At 41.1% G+C, this 18216-nt stretch overlaps 1 protein-coding gene across 1 annotated transcript in view; it reads left to right on the top strand.

Moving 5' to 3' along the window:
* ADCY6 (adenylate cyclase 6) overlaps positions 1-17638 on the top strand; it is a gene marked incomplete at its 3' end in the record, with an annotated part of 270887 nt that extends 253249 nt beyond the window's left edge. Inside the window, exons 18-22 of the mRNA XM_073563442.1 lie at positions 10346-10378; positions 11785-11914; positions 12757-13020; positions 16836-17040; positions 17419-17638. Of these exons, the coding sequence (XP_073419543.1) occupies positions 10346-10378; positions 11785-11914; positions 12757-13020; positions 16836-17040; positions 17419-17638 (852 nt within the window). The remainder of the gene's footprint in view (positions 1-10345; positions 10379-11784; positions 11915-12756; positions 13021-16835; positions 17041-17418) is intronic.
* Positions 17639-18216: the final 578 nt, after the last annotated feature.

The raw sequence follows: 18216 nt of genomic DNA, 5'->3' as shown, positions 1-18216 counted from the left end.
TGACATAGTGAGTCATACATAGGCTTTTTAAGGCTGGCCTGGTGTCAAGAGGTGCAGCAAAAGATCCACTTCTCCAGGAAAAACATCAGGGACAGACTGATATCCTGCCGGAAGTATAGGGAATGAACTGCAGAGGACTGGGGTAAAGTTATTTTTCTCTGAGAAAAACTCCTTGAGGCTGTTTGACATCTGGAAAAATTATTGAAGAAGAAAAGATGAGTGCAACAATGAGTCCTGCATTTATGCCAACAGTAAAGCATTCAGAGACCATTCGTATGTGGGGTTGCTTTTCTTCCTAGGATTGGGGTCACTCCCAGTTTTACCTAAGAACATATTGCCATGTATAAAGTATAGTTTCTAAACATTATCCAAGATCAACTTCTCCCAACTAACCAGATGCAATTTCATGATGAACAATTCTTTTTCCAGCTTGATGGAGCACAGTGTCTCAACAGAAACACGATAAGTGGCTTGGTGGACAAAACATTGACGTTTCGGGGGCCAAGAATATTAAACGCTCTTATCTCAATCCAATAAGAAATTCTGTTATCACTAAGACATGGACATCCCAGACTACATTGGTCCAGCATCTCCCTGTCTATAGAGGTTGTGCACGGAGAGCCTGGTGTGGGCGAGGTTAGCTTTCTCAGCTCTGCTTCATTCTAAATCTAAAAGTTCTGATTGTGTCAGAACTGCTGCAGCCAGTAAACTGATACATCATTGAATTCATCTTCTCTTTACTTACATTACGCTGCTCTCAGATGAGGTAGCAAAAACATGCTGACAGATTAGCTTTAAAGGAAATCTTTCAACAGGATTTCACCCCCCCTATTTAAAGCATGTAGCTTTTTCAAAGACAAGTCCAGCAATATTTTTACCCCGTTACCGGGAAATCCGCATTTGTGTTGATTTGCAAATGAGGCCAGAGGACTACAGTAGATCTGAACCCTCTGTCACTCCAGTGCTATTGTCCTCCCAGCACCACTGCCTCCCATTTTACTCACGGCTCCTTTGCCTGAAGTCACACAGCCTCTGAAAGGCCACACAGGCTGTCAGTCAGGCAGGATAAGGTAGCGCTAGACAGGAAATAGAGCTAGAGTGACAGAGGCTTCACAACTACCTTGAACCTCTAATGAGCAAATTCATTTAAATGCTGATTTCATAGTAATGGAGGAACGGATTGGCAATGTAAAGGTATGGCTATACTTGTCTTGAAAGAGCTATATGTGCATATTTATTTTATTTATTTTACTCACTTATACTGCGCCATTAATTCCACAGCGCTTTACAGACATTATCATCACTGTCCCCATTGGGCCTCACAATCTAGATTCCCTATCACATAACAGGAAATCACATACTTTTGAAGTGTGGGAGGAAACCGGAGAATCTGGAGGAAACCCACGCAAACACAGGGAGAAGATACAGACTCCTTGCAGATGTTGTTCTTGGTTGTATCCACTGAGCCACCGTGCAGCCCATAATGCATATAAATAGTTTGTGTGATCCTGCTGATAAATTCCCTGTTAAAACCTGTGGTCATGCTTCAAAAAGCAGTCAGGATTTGGCCCAGAAGCCGATATTCAGCTGCCATGGTCAATTTTCAGAAGTCTTGACAAATAAGAGACAACATTGTAAATACCAAGTCTCTACATTAAACTTTTGGTCATGACTGTATGTCAAAGCATTGGGGAGGTTAGTAATCTTGGTTACTTCTTTGCTTTACTAAACCTGTCTAGTACTTGGTAGGCAGCAAATTTGAAACTTGCAACAATGCTCCTAACAATTTGCCACCGTTTTCTGTAGTGGGAAAACCTGTTTAAAGATAAAATTTTATTGTACTCTGATTATAATTATAACATATCATAAATCATCACAATCTTTATAAGTCTTTCATAAACTTTGGGGGAGTCTTCAAAACTGACGTTTCTTAAGCCAGCGTTGAAAAGAAATCAGCTGGCGCAAGATGCGCCACTTTCTCATGTAAATTATAATAAACCTGTTGGGACCTCACTGGCTCCATCCATCTGACAACTCCTGTTTACTTTCTAAGAAAACATTTGAGGCACACAGTAAGAGGCAAACAGTCACAAAATTAGCAACTTTTCAAACTAGAAAACTGCTGTAATTATGAATCGGCCTCATAGATTGTGAGCCCTCGCGGGCAGGGTCCTCTCTCCTCCTGTACCGGTCGTGGCTTGTATCGTTTAAGAGAACTGTACTTGTATGTATTATGTCCACCCCTCCTCACATGTAAAGCGCCATGGAATAAATGGCGCTATAATAATAATAAGGGTTTTAATTTCTCACAATAACCCAAAATGTTACCTTGGAGTAGAAACTTTCCTTCTGTACAATAAAAGTCTCAAAACATGCTAATTGTTACTAATTTGCTTGGTTTGCTACATTTTGTAAATCTTAGCATTGTCCTGGTCTGGATTCATTATTTATATACAGTGGCTTTTTAAAGTATTCAAACCCCCCCCCCCCCCCCTTTTTTTTTATTTTTTTTACTCATTTTGATATGTTACATCCTTAAAAAAAATTGTAGTCCGATTTGTGTGATGCATCAGCACCAATTAGTCCAAGTTGGTGAAGTGAGAAAAATATAGGCCTAAATTACATTTAGGGAATCAAATAAATAAAAATTGGCTTGCGCATATGTTTTCACCCCTTTTGCTATGACGCCCCTAAAAATGTCTGGTGCAGCAATTACCTTCATAAGTCACATGCTTAGTGACAGGTAGTCCACCTGCGTGCAATCTAAGTGCCACATGCTCTGTCAGCATATACATACCTTTTCTGAAAGACTAAAGAGGCTGTAACACATTATGCAAGAGGCACCACTAACCAAACAACACCATGAAGGTCAAGGAGATCTCCAAACAAGTAAGGGACAAAGTTGTTGAAGTGCAAGTCAGGATTGGGTTATAACAAATAAAAAAAAAAAATATCCCAGTGTCTGATGAACCCCCTGGAGCACCATCAAATCCATTAGTATCAGATGGAAAGGACATGCTACCACAACAAACTTGCAAACAGCAGGCCGCCCACAAAAACTCTCAGCCTAGGCAAGGAGGGCATTAATCAGAGAGGCAGCACAGAGACCAACGGTAACACTGAAAAACCTGTAGAGTTCTCAAGCAGAGACTAGAGTATCGGTCCATACGACCACAATAAGCCGTACACTCCAGAGAGGTGGCCTTAATGGAAGAGTGGGCAGAAAAAAGGCTTTACTTACACATTAAAATTGCTCGGGTCATTTTGGTGTTGCCAAAAGACGTGGGAGACTACCTAAATGTATGGAGGAAGATGCTGTGGTCAGATTGAGACCTAAACTGAAATTTTTGGACACCAAGGTAAACGCTATGTCTGGCGACAAATCAACATAACTCCTCACCCCATGAACACTATCCCCACACTGAAACATGGTAGTGGCAGCATCATGATGTGGGGATATTTTTGACAACAGGTACATGAAAAAATGGTCCAAGTGGACGGGAAGATGGATGGTGCGAATTACAGGGATATTCTTGAGCAAAACCTTTTTCAGTCTGTCAGTTCACCTTCTAACAAGACAATGACCCAAAGCATAATTCTAAAGTAACACTCTAGTGGTTTAAGCGAAAACGTGTAACTTAGTGACCTAGTCAAATCCCAGACCTTAATCCAATTGTGAATCTGTGGTCAGACTTGAAGATTGCTGTTCACCAGAGGAAACCATTTAACTTGAATGAGCTTGAGCAGTTTTGTCTTGAGGAATGAGCAAAAATCCCAGTGGCAAGACGTGGAAAGCTCATAGAGACTTATCCAAAGTGAATTGCAGCCTTAATTGCCACAATAGGAGGCTCTGCCAAGTACTTATTTTAGGGGGTGGTGAATAGTTATGTACACCTTAGTTTTCAGTTATTTTGGTGTTTTGCTTCACAATAAAAAGAAAAACAAATGTTCACAGTTGTATTCATGTTCTTTACATTTGCCGATGTAAACTCTACAAAAAAAAAATGGGAAAAAAAACAAGGTTATGAGGTAGCAAAACACAAAATGCCAAGGGGGTGTATGCTTTCTCAAGCCACTGTGTCTTATGTGCACCCATTAAATACAAGTGCACTGCAGACATGCATAACCTAGCGGCAACTATGCACCCACGTGTCCTGCGAAATAAAACAAGTAAAAAGGAGGGACTTCCAGATTTTCGTGTAACCACTTCAGTCCATAAGGCTGTGTGCCCACGTTGCGTTTTTTAAGCCTTTCCTCCGCGTTTTTGCCGCTGCGGAAACGCTTAAACGCTAGTTAAAACACATCACATGCAATCCTATGGGATTCTGCAGTTGCTGTGGATTTTTCCGCTGCGGAATCGCATAGCGGAAAAATCCGCAGCATGTCCATTAATTTTGCGGAATCGTGGATTGCATTGAAACGCTCACTTTACGCATGTGGCTATGCCCACCGTGCGTAAAGTGAGCGCTTCATGTGCGGATGGTACCCAGGGTCTGGAAGAGAGGAGACTCTCCTCCATGCCCTGGGTACCATATTCCTGTAAAAAATAGAATTAAAATAAAAAAATAGGGATATACTTACCTTCTGTCGACCCCCGGAGTTCTCAGCGGCGCTGCCGGCAAGTTCCATTCCCAGGCGTGCTTTGCGAGAATGACGCTCTGATGACTTGGCTGTCACGCTACCGCAACGTCACAAAGGTCATTCTCTCAAAGCACGTCTGGGAACGGAACTTGCCGGCAGCGCCGTTGAGGACCGGGATCGTCGCTGAGGAGATCGGGGGCTGCCAGGAGGAGATGTATATCAATATTTTTTTTTTTTTTATTATTATTTTTAACATTCTATCTTTTACTATTGATGCTGCATAGGCAGCATCAATAGTAAAAAGTTGGTCACACTTGTCAAGCACTATGCTTGACAAGCATGACCAACCTGTCAATCACTTTTCCAAGCGATGCTTGGAAAAGCGCTAGTTTTCTGCAAGCTAAAGAACGCTTGCAAAATGCTTGTGTTTTGCTGGAAAACGCATGCGAATTCCGCATGCATTTTACTCGCGGCGGGGAGCTGTGGTAATGCTGTGGACAATTCCGCATTTCTGCAACATGGGCACATAGCCTAATGGTTTGCAGTATGTCTAAAGCTAATCAATTAATTGTCCATTTTGAACTCCAACATGCACTTTTGATTTGCCAGCAAGGTTGTAAAGGTGTATGATCACGTTTGGAAAATGCCATCTAAGAGCAATACTACTGATTTTAAGGCTATGTGCACACGATGCGTTTTCGCAGCAATTTTTACGCTCATAAATGCTCCAAAAAACGCAATAGAATACTAAAGCAAGGTAATTCAATGACAATCCAGAAGTGTTGTGCACATAAGTAAATTAACGTCCGTATTTGCAGCGTTTTATTTTCTGCAGCATGCCAATTTTTTGCATTTCTGCAGTGCTTTTTGACTCATTGACTTCAATTGAGTCAGTGAAATCTGCAGCAAAACCGCAAGTGTAATAAGGTTTGCGTGTTTGCTGCAGATTTGCTGCCAAAAATGCTACGAATTGTGAAAGGAAATGTCAGAAGGAGGAAGAGTGTGGTGGGGGAGAATTTGTGGGTGTCTGTGTGTGTGTGTGTGTACCCATGCGACAAACAGCCCATAGTGATTGTACTTAGGCGTTGTCTGATGGCACTGTTACTCCCATCCGGCTATGTCTGCTGTTACATATAACAGAGATATCATGAGCCGATGATGGGAGAATAGTCTCATCCAGTGCCTGTGTCAAAACATTTACATAATTACATGCAAAATATATACTCAACGAACACCTAATCCCCAACGCCCGCGTCTCCTGCAAGCAATCAAAAATAATAAACCAACATATACTCCCTGTCCGCCGTAGTCCATTTACTACAGTGTCCCACGGCGATCTCACTTGTAGAACAGTCACATCGGGAGGTGTAACAGCTCTACCCAGCCTCCGGCGATACACTGACAGGAGTTAATCGCTCCCGCAGTGTATCACTGCGCTGCCGTGAGTTCATCAGCTGATCAGCTCCGGTTCTCACGCAGCAGTGTGCCGTAAGTGAGAGCACCAGAGCTGATGAACTCTGGTGAACTCTTACGGCAGCTCAGTGATACACTGCGGGAGCGATTACCTCCTGTCAATGTATCGCCAGAGGCTGGGTAGTCCCAATGTGACTGTTCTACACGTGAGATCGCCGTGGGACACTCTGTATTAAATGGACTACGTCGGACAGGATAGAATTATATGTTAGTTTATTATTTTTTGATTGTTTGCAGGAGAGGAGGGCGTCAGGGATTAGGCGTTCAGTAAGTATGGTAAATTTAGATTCAATCAAGGAGTCGGTGTGATTATTTCAAATAAAGTACTTTATTCTGGCTGTGTCTTTATTTACCATGTAACTATAAGATTAGTAATGGATAGGTGTCTTATAGACGCCTCTCCATTACTAACTTGTGGGCTTGATGTCATCTGACAATACAAAGATGACATCAACTCCACAAATATGGACCCCACTTGGTACCGCTATAGGGCAAGTGGGAAGAGTGAGGCTAAGTGCCTGAATTGATATCTCTAAGATGTGCCATTTCTGAGACGGCTGAGAGCTGATGTTTTTAGCCTGGTAGCCTTGGGGGGCCAATATCCATGGCCCCTTCCCAGGCTATTAATATCATCCTGCAGCTGTCTGCCTAGCCTTTGCTGGTTTGATTTTATAGGGGGACCCCCATGTCAATTTTTTTCTGGGGTTCCGGTGTAAATTAGCCAATAAAGGCTAAGCAAACATCTGTGAGCTGATATTAATAGCCTGGGAACCTTTGGCTCCTTCCCAGAATATTAACATCAGCCCTCAGCCATTGACTTTCCCTCTGCTGGTTATGAAAATTCACGCCTCATTCAAAGAGTTTTCTTTATTTTCATGACTGTGAAAATTGTAGATTCACTCTGAAGGCATCAAAACTATGAATTAACACATGTGGAATTATGTAATTAACAAAAAAGTGTGAAACAACTGAAAATATGTCTTATATTCTAGGTTCTTCAAAGTAGCCACCTTTTGCTTTGATTACTGCTTTGCACACTCTTGGCATTTTCTTGATGAGCTTCAAGAGGTAGTCACCGGAAATGGTTTTCACTTCACAGGTGTCAGGTTTAAGAAGTGGATTTTCTTGCCTTATAAATGGGGTTGGAACCATCAGTTGTGTTGTGCAGAAGTCTGGTGGATACACAGTTGATAGTCCTACTGAATAGACTGTTAGAATTTGTATTATGGCAAGAAAAAAGCAGCTAAGTAAAGAAAAACGAGTGGCCACCATTACTTTGAGAAATGAAGGTCAGTCAGTCCAAAAAATTGGGAAAACTTTGAAAGTGTCCTCAAGTGCAGTGGCAAAAACCATCAAGCGCTACAAAGAAACTGGCTTACATGAGGACCATCCCAGGGAAGGAAGACCGAGTCACCTCTGCTGCAGAGGATAAGTTCATCCGAGTCACCAGCCTCAGAAATCGCATGTTAACAGCAGCTCAGATTAGAGACCAGGTTAATTCCACACAGAGTTCTAGCAGCAGACACATCTCTACAACAACTGTTAAGAGGAGACTTTGTGCAGCAGGCCTTCATGGTAAAATAGCTGCTAGGAAACCACTGCTAAGGACAGGCAACAAGCATAAGAGACTTGTTTGGGCTAAAGAACACAAGGAATGGACATTAGACCAGTGGAAATCTGTGCTTTGGTCTGATGAGTCCAAATTTGAAATCTTTGGTTCCAACCACCGTGTCTTTGTGCGACGCAGACAAGGTGAACAGATGGACTCTACATGCCTGGTTCCCACCGTGAAGTATGGAGGAGGAGGTGTGATGTTGTGGGGGTGCTTTGCTGGTGACACTGTTGGGGATTTATTCAAAATTGAAGGCATACTGAACCAGCATGGCTACCACAGCATCTTGCAGCGGAATGCTATTGCATCCGGTTTGCGTTTAGTTGGACCATCATTTATTTTTCAACAGGACAATGACCTCAAACACACCTCCAGGCTGTGTAAGGGCTATTTGACCAAGAAGGAGAGTGATGGGGTGCTACGCCAGATGACCTGGCCTCCACAGTCACCAGACTTGAACCCAATCGAGATGGTTTGGTGTGAGCTGGACCGCAGAGTGAAGGCAAAAGGGCCAAGAAGTGCTAAGCATCTCTGGGAACTCCTTCAAGACTGTTGGAATACCATTTTTGGTGACTACCTCTTGAAGCTCATCAAGAGAATGCCAAGAGTGTGCAAAGCAGTAATCAAAGCAAAAGGTGGCTACTTTGAAGAACCTAGAATATAAGACATATTTTCAGTTGTTTCACACTTTTTTGTTAATTATATAATTCCACATGTGTTAATTCTTAGTTTTGATGCCTTCAGAGTGAATCTACAATTTTCATAGTCATGAAAATAAAGAAAACTCTTTGAATGAGGTGTGTCCAAACTTTTGGACTGTACTGTGTGTGTGTTTGTGTGTATATATATATATATACCCCCGTATATACTCGTGCATAAGCCGACCCCCCCCCCCTAATTTTGCCAGAAAAAACTGGGAAAACTTATTGACTCGTGTATAAGCCAAGGGTGGAATCCATAGACTATGCCCCCATATGCTGCCCCATAGACTATGGCCCCATAGAATATGCCCCCATATGCTGCTCCATAGATTATGCCCCCATATGCTGCTCCATAGAATATGCCCCCATATGCTGCTCCATAGTTTATGCCCCCATATGCTGCTCCATAGTTTATGCCCCCATATGCTGCTCCATAGAATATGCCCCCATATGCTGCTCCATTGATTATGCCTCCATATGCTTCTCCATAGATTATTCCCCCATATGCTGCTCCATAGTTTATGGCCCCCATATGCTGCCCCATAGACTATGCCCCCATATGCTGCTCCATAGATTATGCCCCATATGCTGCCCCATGGACTATGCCCCCATATGCTGCTCCATAGATTATGCCCCCATATGCTGCTCCATAGATTATGCCCCCATATGCTGCTCCATAGATTATGCCCCCATATGCTGCTCCATAGAATATGCCCCCATATGCTGCTCCATAGACTATGCCCCCATATGCTGCTCCATAGAATATGCCCCCATATGCTGCTCCATAGATTATGCCCCCATATGCTGCTCCATAGATTATGCCCCCATATGCTGCTCCATAGATTATGCCCCCATATGCTGCTCCATAGATTATGCCCCCATATGCTGCTCCATAGAATATGCCCCCATATGCTGCTCCATAGAATATGCCCCCATATGCTGCAAAAAAAAAAGCCATTCTCCCCTCTCCTGGGTCCATCGCCGCTGTCTGCCGCTTCTTGTGTCAGTGACTGTTCAGCCAGCAGAGGGGCGGCGTGCACTAACCACGTCATCGCGCCCCCTGCTGCCTAAACGTCACTGACACAGGATGCAGCAGAGACAGCGGTAAGCAGCGAGGGACAGGGGGACAGGTGAATATCGCTATACTCACCCATCCTGCCGCGGTCTCTGCAGCCTCGCTTCTCCACTGTCTCCCTTCCTGTCTTCAACGGTCACATGGTACCGCTCATTACACTCATGAATATGTGCATATTCATGAGTGTAATGAGCGGTACCACGTAACCGCTGAAGACAAGAAGGGAGATAGTGGAGAAGCGAGGCTGCAGAGACCGCGGCAGGACAGGTATATGACCCGTGTTTAAGCCGAGAGGGGGATTTTCAGCTCAAAAAAATGGGCTGAAAATCTCGGCTTATACAGGAGTATATATGGTGTGTGTATATATAATGTATTTATTATATTCACTTAATTTGTTTTGTGTGTGTAAACATTATAAATTTGAACATAGTATGTATTGATATTATGGTCTTCAATGGAAAATGAAAGAGGTTGAACAAGGAAATTATCACAATTCTTTTTTTTTTTTAATATCTTTAGCTCTATGGAATGAAAAAAACGCATAAAAACGGGCGTATTTTCCACTGTGTTTTTCTGCCAAGAGATGCAGAAACCTTGCAGAAATTTCTGCAAGCAAATACGCAACGTGCGCACATAGCCTTAAAGAGAAAAGACTCAGAATTTCCCATCTCCAGTGGGTGAGATCAGTATTGAACATGTCACCGATTTTCTAAGTAAATATATTCCTAAAGGTGTTATTGATATGATATTCTCACCAGATGTCGGTAACAACCCATCTAGTCTACACGGGAAAATAAATCATACCGTAGATGTCCATAAATTAAGTTATATGTAATATTATCATAGCTGAAAATATTATAAACATAAGTTATATCCTTTTTTTTTTTTTTTTCCCCTTTTCAGTTCCTTCAATAATACACTAGAAGAGGAGAGATGGTAAGTCGTGTATGTGTGTGCATATATGCAGGACTTTACCAAAAATGAAGTGTAATGTAAATGTGCATTTTGCCGCAGTGAGAGAGCACAGGCGGCTTTTCTCCATTTAGTACAGTTCAGCTCAGAGTTGGTCTCATTGTGGAATCATCTTCACTATAGAGAATGGTACAGATGGTGTTTTTAAGGTGCTGTCCTGGAAAGCTAGGGTGCTGTAATGTAAAGAGAATAGACAACTTAGGGTTCATTTTTGCATTATTTTTGCTGTTTATTTAGCTATATTCACTGGTTTTTTATGCAAATAACAAGCTGCATTTTACAGTACCAGCAAAAGGTATGAGATTTCAGAAATCTCACGCACCCCCTTTTTTTTTTTTTTTCTTTACTACTGTAACTGAATATGAGACCAGCATTTGAGCAGCATTTTTGTAATGTGCAGCAGGTCAATTCTTTCAGCGTTTTTGCAATGTTTCTTCACATACACAGAGCAGTGGGTTTCTTCACTCTCATTGCTTTATTTTTGCACTGTATTTTGCATTGTTTGGGCGTAAATCTAACTTTATTAAACTTATTGTATCACACATGTAATCTGCACCAAAGTAAAACCGCTAAAACAAAAACAAAAAAAATCTCTACAAAAATGCAGCAAAACCAACATTTTGAACAATAAAAGTTGCAAAAGCGCTGCATGTGAACGTACCGTATCTGTAGTATAGTACCGTATATTGGTGTTATATTAGGTTGTGCAGTTGCTTACTTCAACGAGTGGTAACTTTGTAAGTGACTTTCTTACCCATCAAATAAAGCATAATCTTCAGGATAATTATGATTTAGATAAAACTAAACATTGGGTTAAGATTTATCCATATTTGCCATTTTTGTGGATATTTTTGTCTCGACTACAGTAAAATTGCATTACAGTTTTACAAAATGTCAGTTTATTTTTGTGCAAAAATTATCAATTGTAATAAATCCACCTGTAAAGGGGCTTGAATTTGGGATTTTCCATTTCTGGTTTGCCATGCGCTTAATTCCTTCTGTAGCGCAGTAAGATAGAGGGATATTTGGCGGTGCAGAATCTTGTCACCTAGTCGTTAAAGTGTGATGAATCTACTGTAGTGGAGACCAACCCAGAGCTCCTGTGTTCTCTGAAAGAACAGGAGCCAGACTACTCTCAAAGCGTTTTACCTCCAGGGAGGACAAAAGGGTCAGAAATTGAAATTCCAACAGCTGGATCCTTCTCTTTCCCAAAAACACTCTGAAATTTGTGGCTACTGCCAATTTTTATCTAATATTTATGAGGGCCTTAACATTACAGGTTAGCGTCCACCCACTTTTATTAGCCCGAGTATAGTTTGCTGTCTTATTGTAATGAAACTCTCCTGCTTGCTCCTTTTTTTTTTTTGTAGTTTCGTGGAGGATAAGATACATCTGAAGTATGTGACGCCAGTCATATTGACGGTATTTGTTTTGGCTCTGTATCTCCATGCTCAACAAGTAGAATCCACGGCTCGTCTAGATTTCTTATGGAAACTACAGGTACAAATGCTATAATAAAGATTATTATTATTATTACTATTGCTTATAATTTAAAAGAAAAAAAAAAGACCAATTGAAGACCACTTTGATTTAGAACATCACAGTGACGCCGTATCAATGCTGAACTAGTGGGTCTAAGTAAACTTGCAATTATTCAGTATGGCAAATATAACTTCTATACTATGCTACATCTAGAATTATGGAAGCATTTAGTTTAATATTGTGATGTCATAAGTCAGATACACTTATTTTAGGTCTGTTTTCTTGTATTTTGTTTGTTTTAAAATAAAGTGGGCAAAAAGTAAGTAATATAAAATAAAGAAATAAACCGTACTTACACCTTGAATCCGCCAGCGTTCAACTCAGTTGGTGCCAGTAGACATTGAATATGATATTTCCTTCATCAGTCAGCCCTTCACTGGCCTCAGCGAGCACGTACCATGCACCCAGTCAGGTTACTGATGGGCAGGACGTCCTCACTTCTGGTTCCAATGAGAACCATCAAAGTGGGAGCACTGGAGCAGCAGGGGATTCAAGTGGCAAGTAATGAGTAATTCTAGTTTGACCAAAAACACGAGAAGTACTGTACCTAATATTGGTTATGTTGCAATTTTATCGATCTTGGCCTAGTGATTATCTAAGGCACTACTTACTATTCTATTACTATTATTATTCTATTCTATTACTATTCTATTACTATTCTGCTATTCTATTCTATTCTGTCTGAGATGCATGTCGTTGTGATGGGTATATCAATCTTTCAATTCTAAACCGAAGTATGATTACTTTAAAACTAGGCTTTGTATGAGGTCTTGTGTTGACTGTTTTTTATGTCTATGCAGGCAACTGGAGAAAAGGAGGATATGGAAGAGCTGCAAGCATACAACAGGCGTCTCCTGCACAATATCCTTCCTAAAGATGTTGCCGCTCATTTTCTGGCCCGGGAACATAGGAATGATGAACTGTACTATCAGTCCTGTGAATGTGTGGCTGTTATGTTTGCGTCGATCAGTAATTTCTCGGAATTCTACGTCGAACTTGAGGCCAATAATGAAGGAGTGGAGTGTCTGCGGCTTCTCAATGAGATTATTGCGGATTTTGATGAGGTGATAACAAATATTACATGTAGTGTTTCTAAAAAAAATCAAAATGTAACCTTGCCCTCAAGTCTAATACTTGATTTTCCTCCCATTTGAAAACGCACAGCTTTCACCGATGTACTCAAATTACATTGGTCATTGCACAGTTTCTTGTACATAACAATGTAGCTCACTTGGACGGTGACTTTATCCACCATTTCCATTGATGACCGATATGATTTTCAAACTCGGTTCAGTTTTACCTAATGCAGTCATATGTTAAAGTTTGGGCACCCCTATTAATGTTAACCTTTTTTCTTTATAACAATTTTGGTTTTTGCAACAGCTATTTCAGTTTCATATATCTAATAACTGATGGACTCAGTTATATTTCTGGATTCAAATGAGGTTTATTGTACTAACAGAAAATGTGCAGTCTGCGTTTAAACAAAATTTGACCGGTGCAAAAGTATGGGCACCTCAACATAAAAGTGACATTAATATTTCGTAGATCCTCCTTTTGCAAAAATAACAGCCTCTAGTCGCTTCCTGTAGCTATTAATGAGTTCCTGGATCCTGGATGAAGGTATTTGTGACCATTCCTGTTTACAAAACAATTCCAGTTCAGTTAAGTTTGATGGTCGCCGAGCATGGACAGCCCGCTTCAAATCATCCCACAGATGTTCAATGATATTCAGGTTTGGGGACTGGGATGGCCATTCCAGAACATTGTAATTGTTCCTCTGCATGAATGCCTGAGTAGATTTGGAGCGGTGTTTTGGATCATTGTCTTGCTGAAATATCCATCCCCTGCGTAACTTCAACTTCGTCACTGATTCTTGCACATTATTGTCAAGAATCTGCTGATACTGAGTTGAATCCATGCGACCCTCAACTTTAACAAGATTCCTGGTGCCGGCATTGGCCACACAGCCCCAAAGCATGATGGAACCTCCACCAAATTTTACTGTGGGTAGCAAGTGTTTTTCTTGGAATGCTGTTTTTTAGCCTCCATGCATAACGCTTTTTTGTATGACCAAACAACTCAATCTTTGTTTCATCAGTCCACAGGACCTTCTACCAAAATGTAACTGGCTTGTCCAAATGTGCTTTTGCATACCTCAGGCAACTCTGTTTGTGGCGTGCTTGCAGAAACGGCTTCTTTCGCATCACTCTCCCATACAGCTTCTCCTTGTGCAAAGTGCGCTGTATTGTTGACCGATGCACAGTGACACCATCTGCAGCAAGATGATGCTGCAGGTCTTTGGAGGTGGTCTGTGGATTGTCCTTGACTGTTCTCACCATTCTTCTTCTCTGCCTTTCTGATATTTTTCTTGGCCTGCCACTTCTGGGCTTAACAAGAACTGTACCTGTGTTCTTCCATTTCCTTACTATGTTCCTCACAGTGGAAAGTGACAGGTTAAATCTCTGAGACAACTTTTTGTATCCTTCCCCTGAAAAGCTATGCTGACTAATCTTTGTTTTCAGATCATTTGAGAGTTGTTTTGAGGAGCCCATGATGCCACTCTTCATAGCAGAATCAAATAGGAGAACTACTTGCAAGTGGCCACCTTAAATACCTTTTCTCATGATTTGATACACCTGGCTATGAAGTTCAAAGCTCAATGAGGTTACAAAACCAATTTAGTGCTTCAGGAAGTCAGTAAAAAGTAGTTAGGAGTGTTCAAATCAAGAAAATGATAAGGGTGCCCATACTTTTGCACCGGTCAAATTTTGTTTAAATGCAGATTGCACATTTTCTGTTAGTACAATAAACCTCATTTGAATCCAGAAATATAACTGAGTCCATCAGTTATTAGATATATGAAACTGAAATAGCTGTTGCAAAAACCAAAATTGTTATAAAGAAAAAAGGTTAACATTAATAGGGGTGCCCAAACTTTAACATATGACTATGTAAGTGATACTGTGATTACCAATGTCCTATATTGTCCCTATCCTCCCAGTGATGGGCATCAATTGTATTCAATAAGAGAATCACTTCTATGTGCAGAAGAAAGTATAAATTACACCCATGTAAAATATGGCTACATTTGTTTCAATGACTTATCCATGACAAAAAGTTTTTAAAACTTTCATGTATGTACTGGTACATTACAAAAGAAAAAACAGCTTTATGTTCTTTTTTTAATCTTTGTGGTTTTGTCGATTCTTTTGATTGGCATGTTCCATAAGCTTGAAGCTGCTTTTCATTGATTTTGCCCTAAATCAAACCAAAAATTGGCATTAGCTGGGGATTGTTAATTAGATCACAGATTGAATGCTGTTCAGGTGCCTTCAGCATGGTCACATCCTGTGGAGTGAAACATGCATTGCACTACAGGCTTATACTTACAGGTTTTTTACACTTTGTGTATTTTTCCATTATATTGTCGTTTTTACTAACAATTTAAATTCTGATTGTTTGGAAGGGTGATTACATATTTCAAGATAAATTGCAGTGAATTAGTTTAATTGATTTAGGAAGTATTTTGCAAGGTCAACTCCTGCTCATGATTTTTAGCAGGGCAGGTGTCGGAGAGAGATTGAGCATGTTGACATTCAATATGTCCAAGCCTTTGTTCCCATGGGAGATTAGATTCCTCTGACAGTGATTTTATTCCGCTCACCCAATTTAAAAACACATGCACCCTCCACTAATAATATCCTGGTCAGAAGGAAATGATCCCCTCGATGTATGTTAATACATATTGACTAAAATGTTTATTTCCTTCTGAATTGTGTGGAAAGTCTAAGGCTGTGTGCTCACGTTGCGTTTTTTATGTTTTTTTGCCCTGATTTTCGGCGCGAAAACGCTTAAACTCATACTGAAGGCACCCCATGCATTCCTAGGGCATTCAGCACATGCTGTGCTAATGATGCGTTTTTTTCCGCTGCGGAATTGCATCGCGGAAAAAAACGCAGCATGCTCATTCTTTTTGCGGAATCGCCACGATTCTGCAAAGAATTGCCGCAATTCCGCACCCATAGGAATGCATGAGATCTGCTTACTTACCGAATGTGGCTATGACCACCATGCACAAAGTGAGCGGCTCATGTGCGGATGGTACCCACGGCCTGGAGGAGAGGAGACTGTCCTCCAGGCCCTGGGTACCATATCCCTGTAAAAAAAAGAATTAAAAGTAAAAAATCGGGTTATATTCACCTTCCGGCGTCTCGTGCAGCCTTCCCGGGCCTCAGCGATGCTCGCATTCCCAGTAATGCCTTGCGAGTCCTTTGATGATGTCACGGTCCCGCGATACTGTAGCGGTCCCTATTCCTTGCGAGACCGCTACAGTAACGCGAGACCTCATGTCATCAATGGTCTCGCAAGGCATTACTGGGAACCGGAGCATCGCTGAGGCCCGGGAAGGCTGCGCGGGACGTCGGAAGGTGAGAATATCACGTTTTTTTTATTTTTTTAGTATTTTTAACATTCTATCTTTTACTATTGATGCCGCATAGGCAGCCTCAATAGTAAAAAGTTGGTCACACTTGTCAAACACTATGTTTGACGAGTGTGACCAACCTGTCAATCACATTCCAAGCGGTGCTTCAAATTGCTTGGAAAGTGCTTGAATTCTGCAAGCGAAAATCGCGGGGAAAACGCAATAACCGCTCAAAATCGCGCGGAAAGAAACGCGCGTTTTCTGGGAAGGAGTCCGGTTTCAGGTGTTGGGTTTTAAACGCTACGTGGGCACATAGCCTAAGAACACATTTATCCTTCTAGTTGTTTGGGTTTTTTTTCTCAAACTTGAAATAAGTATTTTTTACTTCCTATGTGTTGGAAAGCTGAGGACGAGATAATCTCTAGATATTGGTAACCTCTCTGTTTTCAACAGATAATAAGTGAAGAAAAGTTCAAGCAGTTAGAGAAAATCAAAACCATTGGTAGCACCTACATGGCGGCTTCAGGGCTAAATGATACAACTTACGACAAAGAGGGCAAATCGCATATTACCGCCTTGGCCGACTATGCGATGAAGCTGATGGAGCAGATGAAGTATATCAATGAGCACTCCTTCAATAACTTCCAGATGAAGATTGGTGAGTATTACAATGTCGGAGCATGTGTTTCCTTCATAATGTAATGTGTTCAATTTACCTTGCCTTGACTTCCATAAATTCACCTTTCATTCTCCCATCTTAAAAACACAAGGAATAATGTGCATTTCCGTCATGAAATGAATGGCATTCACAAGTGCTGAGTTGTCTTCATAATGGTCATTAAGATAAATAATCATGCTGTATGTCACACATGCCAAGTGCCTTGTTCCGTCATTATCAAGGCAGCATTAATATTTAATTGTGTAATGGACGTTATGTTTCCTGTCTTCTGTAACTTTCTGACACTTTGACATCGGTAAATATCTAGATCTTAATCTTAATATCTTAATGATTATATTTTCTACGTTTCTTATGCAGGACTTAACATTGGTCCTGTGGTTGCTGGTGTTATTGGAGCTCGTAAACCCCAGTATGATATTTGGGGAAACACTGTGAATGTAGCAAGCCGAATGGACAGCACTGGAGTTCCAGACCGCATACAGGTTAGTATTTTATATTTTAGACCAGTGTTCCCCAACTCCAGTCCTCAAGGCCCACCAACTGATCATGTTTTCAGGATTTCCTTAGTATTGCTCAGGTGATAATTGCTTCACCTGGGCAATACAAAGTAAATCCTGAAAACATGATCTGTTGGTGGGCCTTGAGGACTGGAGTTGGGGAACCCTGTTTTAGACCACTTTTTGAGCATCAGGATGAACATTGAAGTGACTATGTATGGGTTTATAGACTACAGAGGAGAATAACATGTCTGGTTATTCTGACACTTCTGGACTCCAGATTGTGCCACACTCCACATCCATAGGAACAAATGAGTCATATGGATTTCTTAGAGCCAATTGAAGTTGGAGAGCTAATGTGGATTAGGATAGTCACGGTCAGTGAGCTAATTCCTTTGATTCAAAAGTAGAATCGCATAGATCTATTTGTATTCACAGAATATCTAAAGCAAGTGCTAGAGGATAAATACATTAACGTTCATTGTCACATACAAAGTTTTACAAGCAAGTATATACATACCACACAGTGTACTGAAAACAATGCTCCTGCTGCCCCATGCTTCTTTTAAACTCCCTGAGGAAAGACGTTACCACGCGTGTTGCATGGACTTTCACTATTACTATATGGCATAGAATCACTTTTAGTCCTAAGGGTAAG

Source organism: Dendrobates tinctorius, unplaced genomic scaffold (genome assembly GCF_039654945.1).
Source record: "Dendrobates tinctorius isolate UK_male_01 unplaced genomic scaffold, ASM3965494v1 ptg000388l, whole genome shotgun sequence".
NCBI lineage: Eukaryota > Metazoa > Chordata > Amphibia > Anura > Dendrobatidae > Dendrobates > Dendrobates tinctorius.
This window is presented reverse-complemented; position numbering and strand designations above follow the sequence as displayed.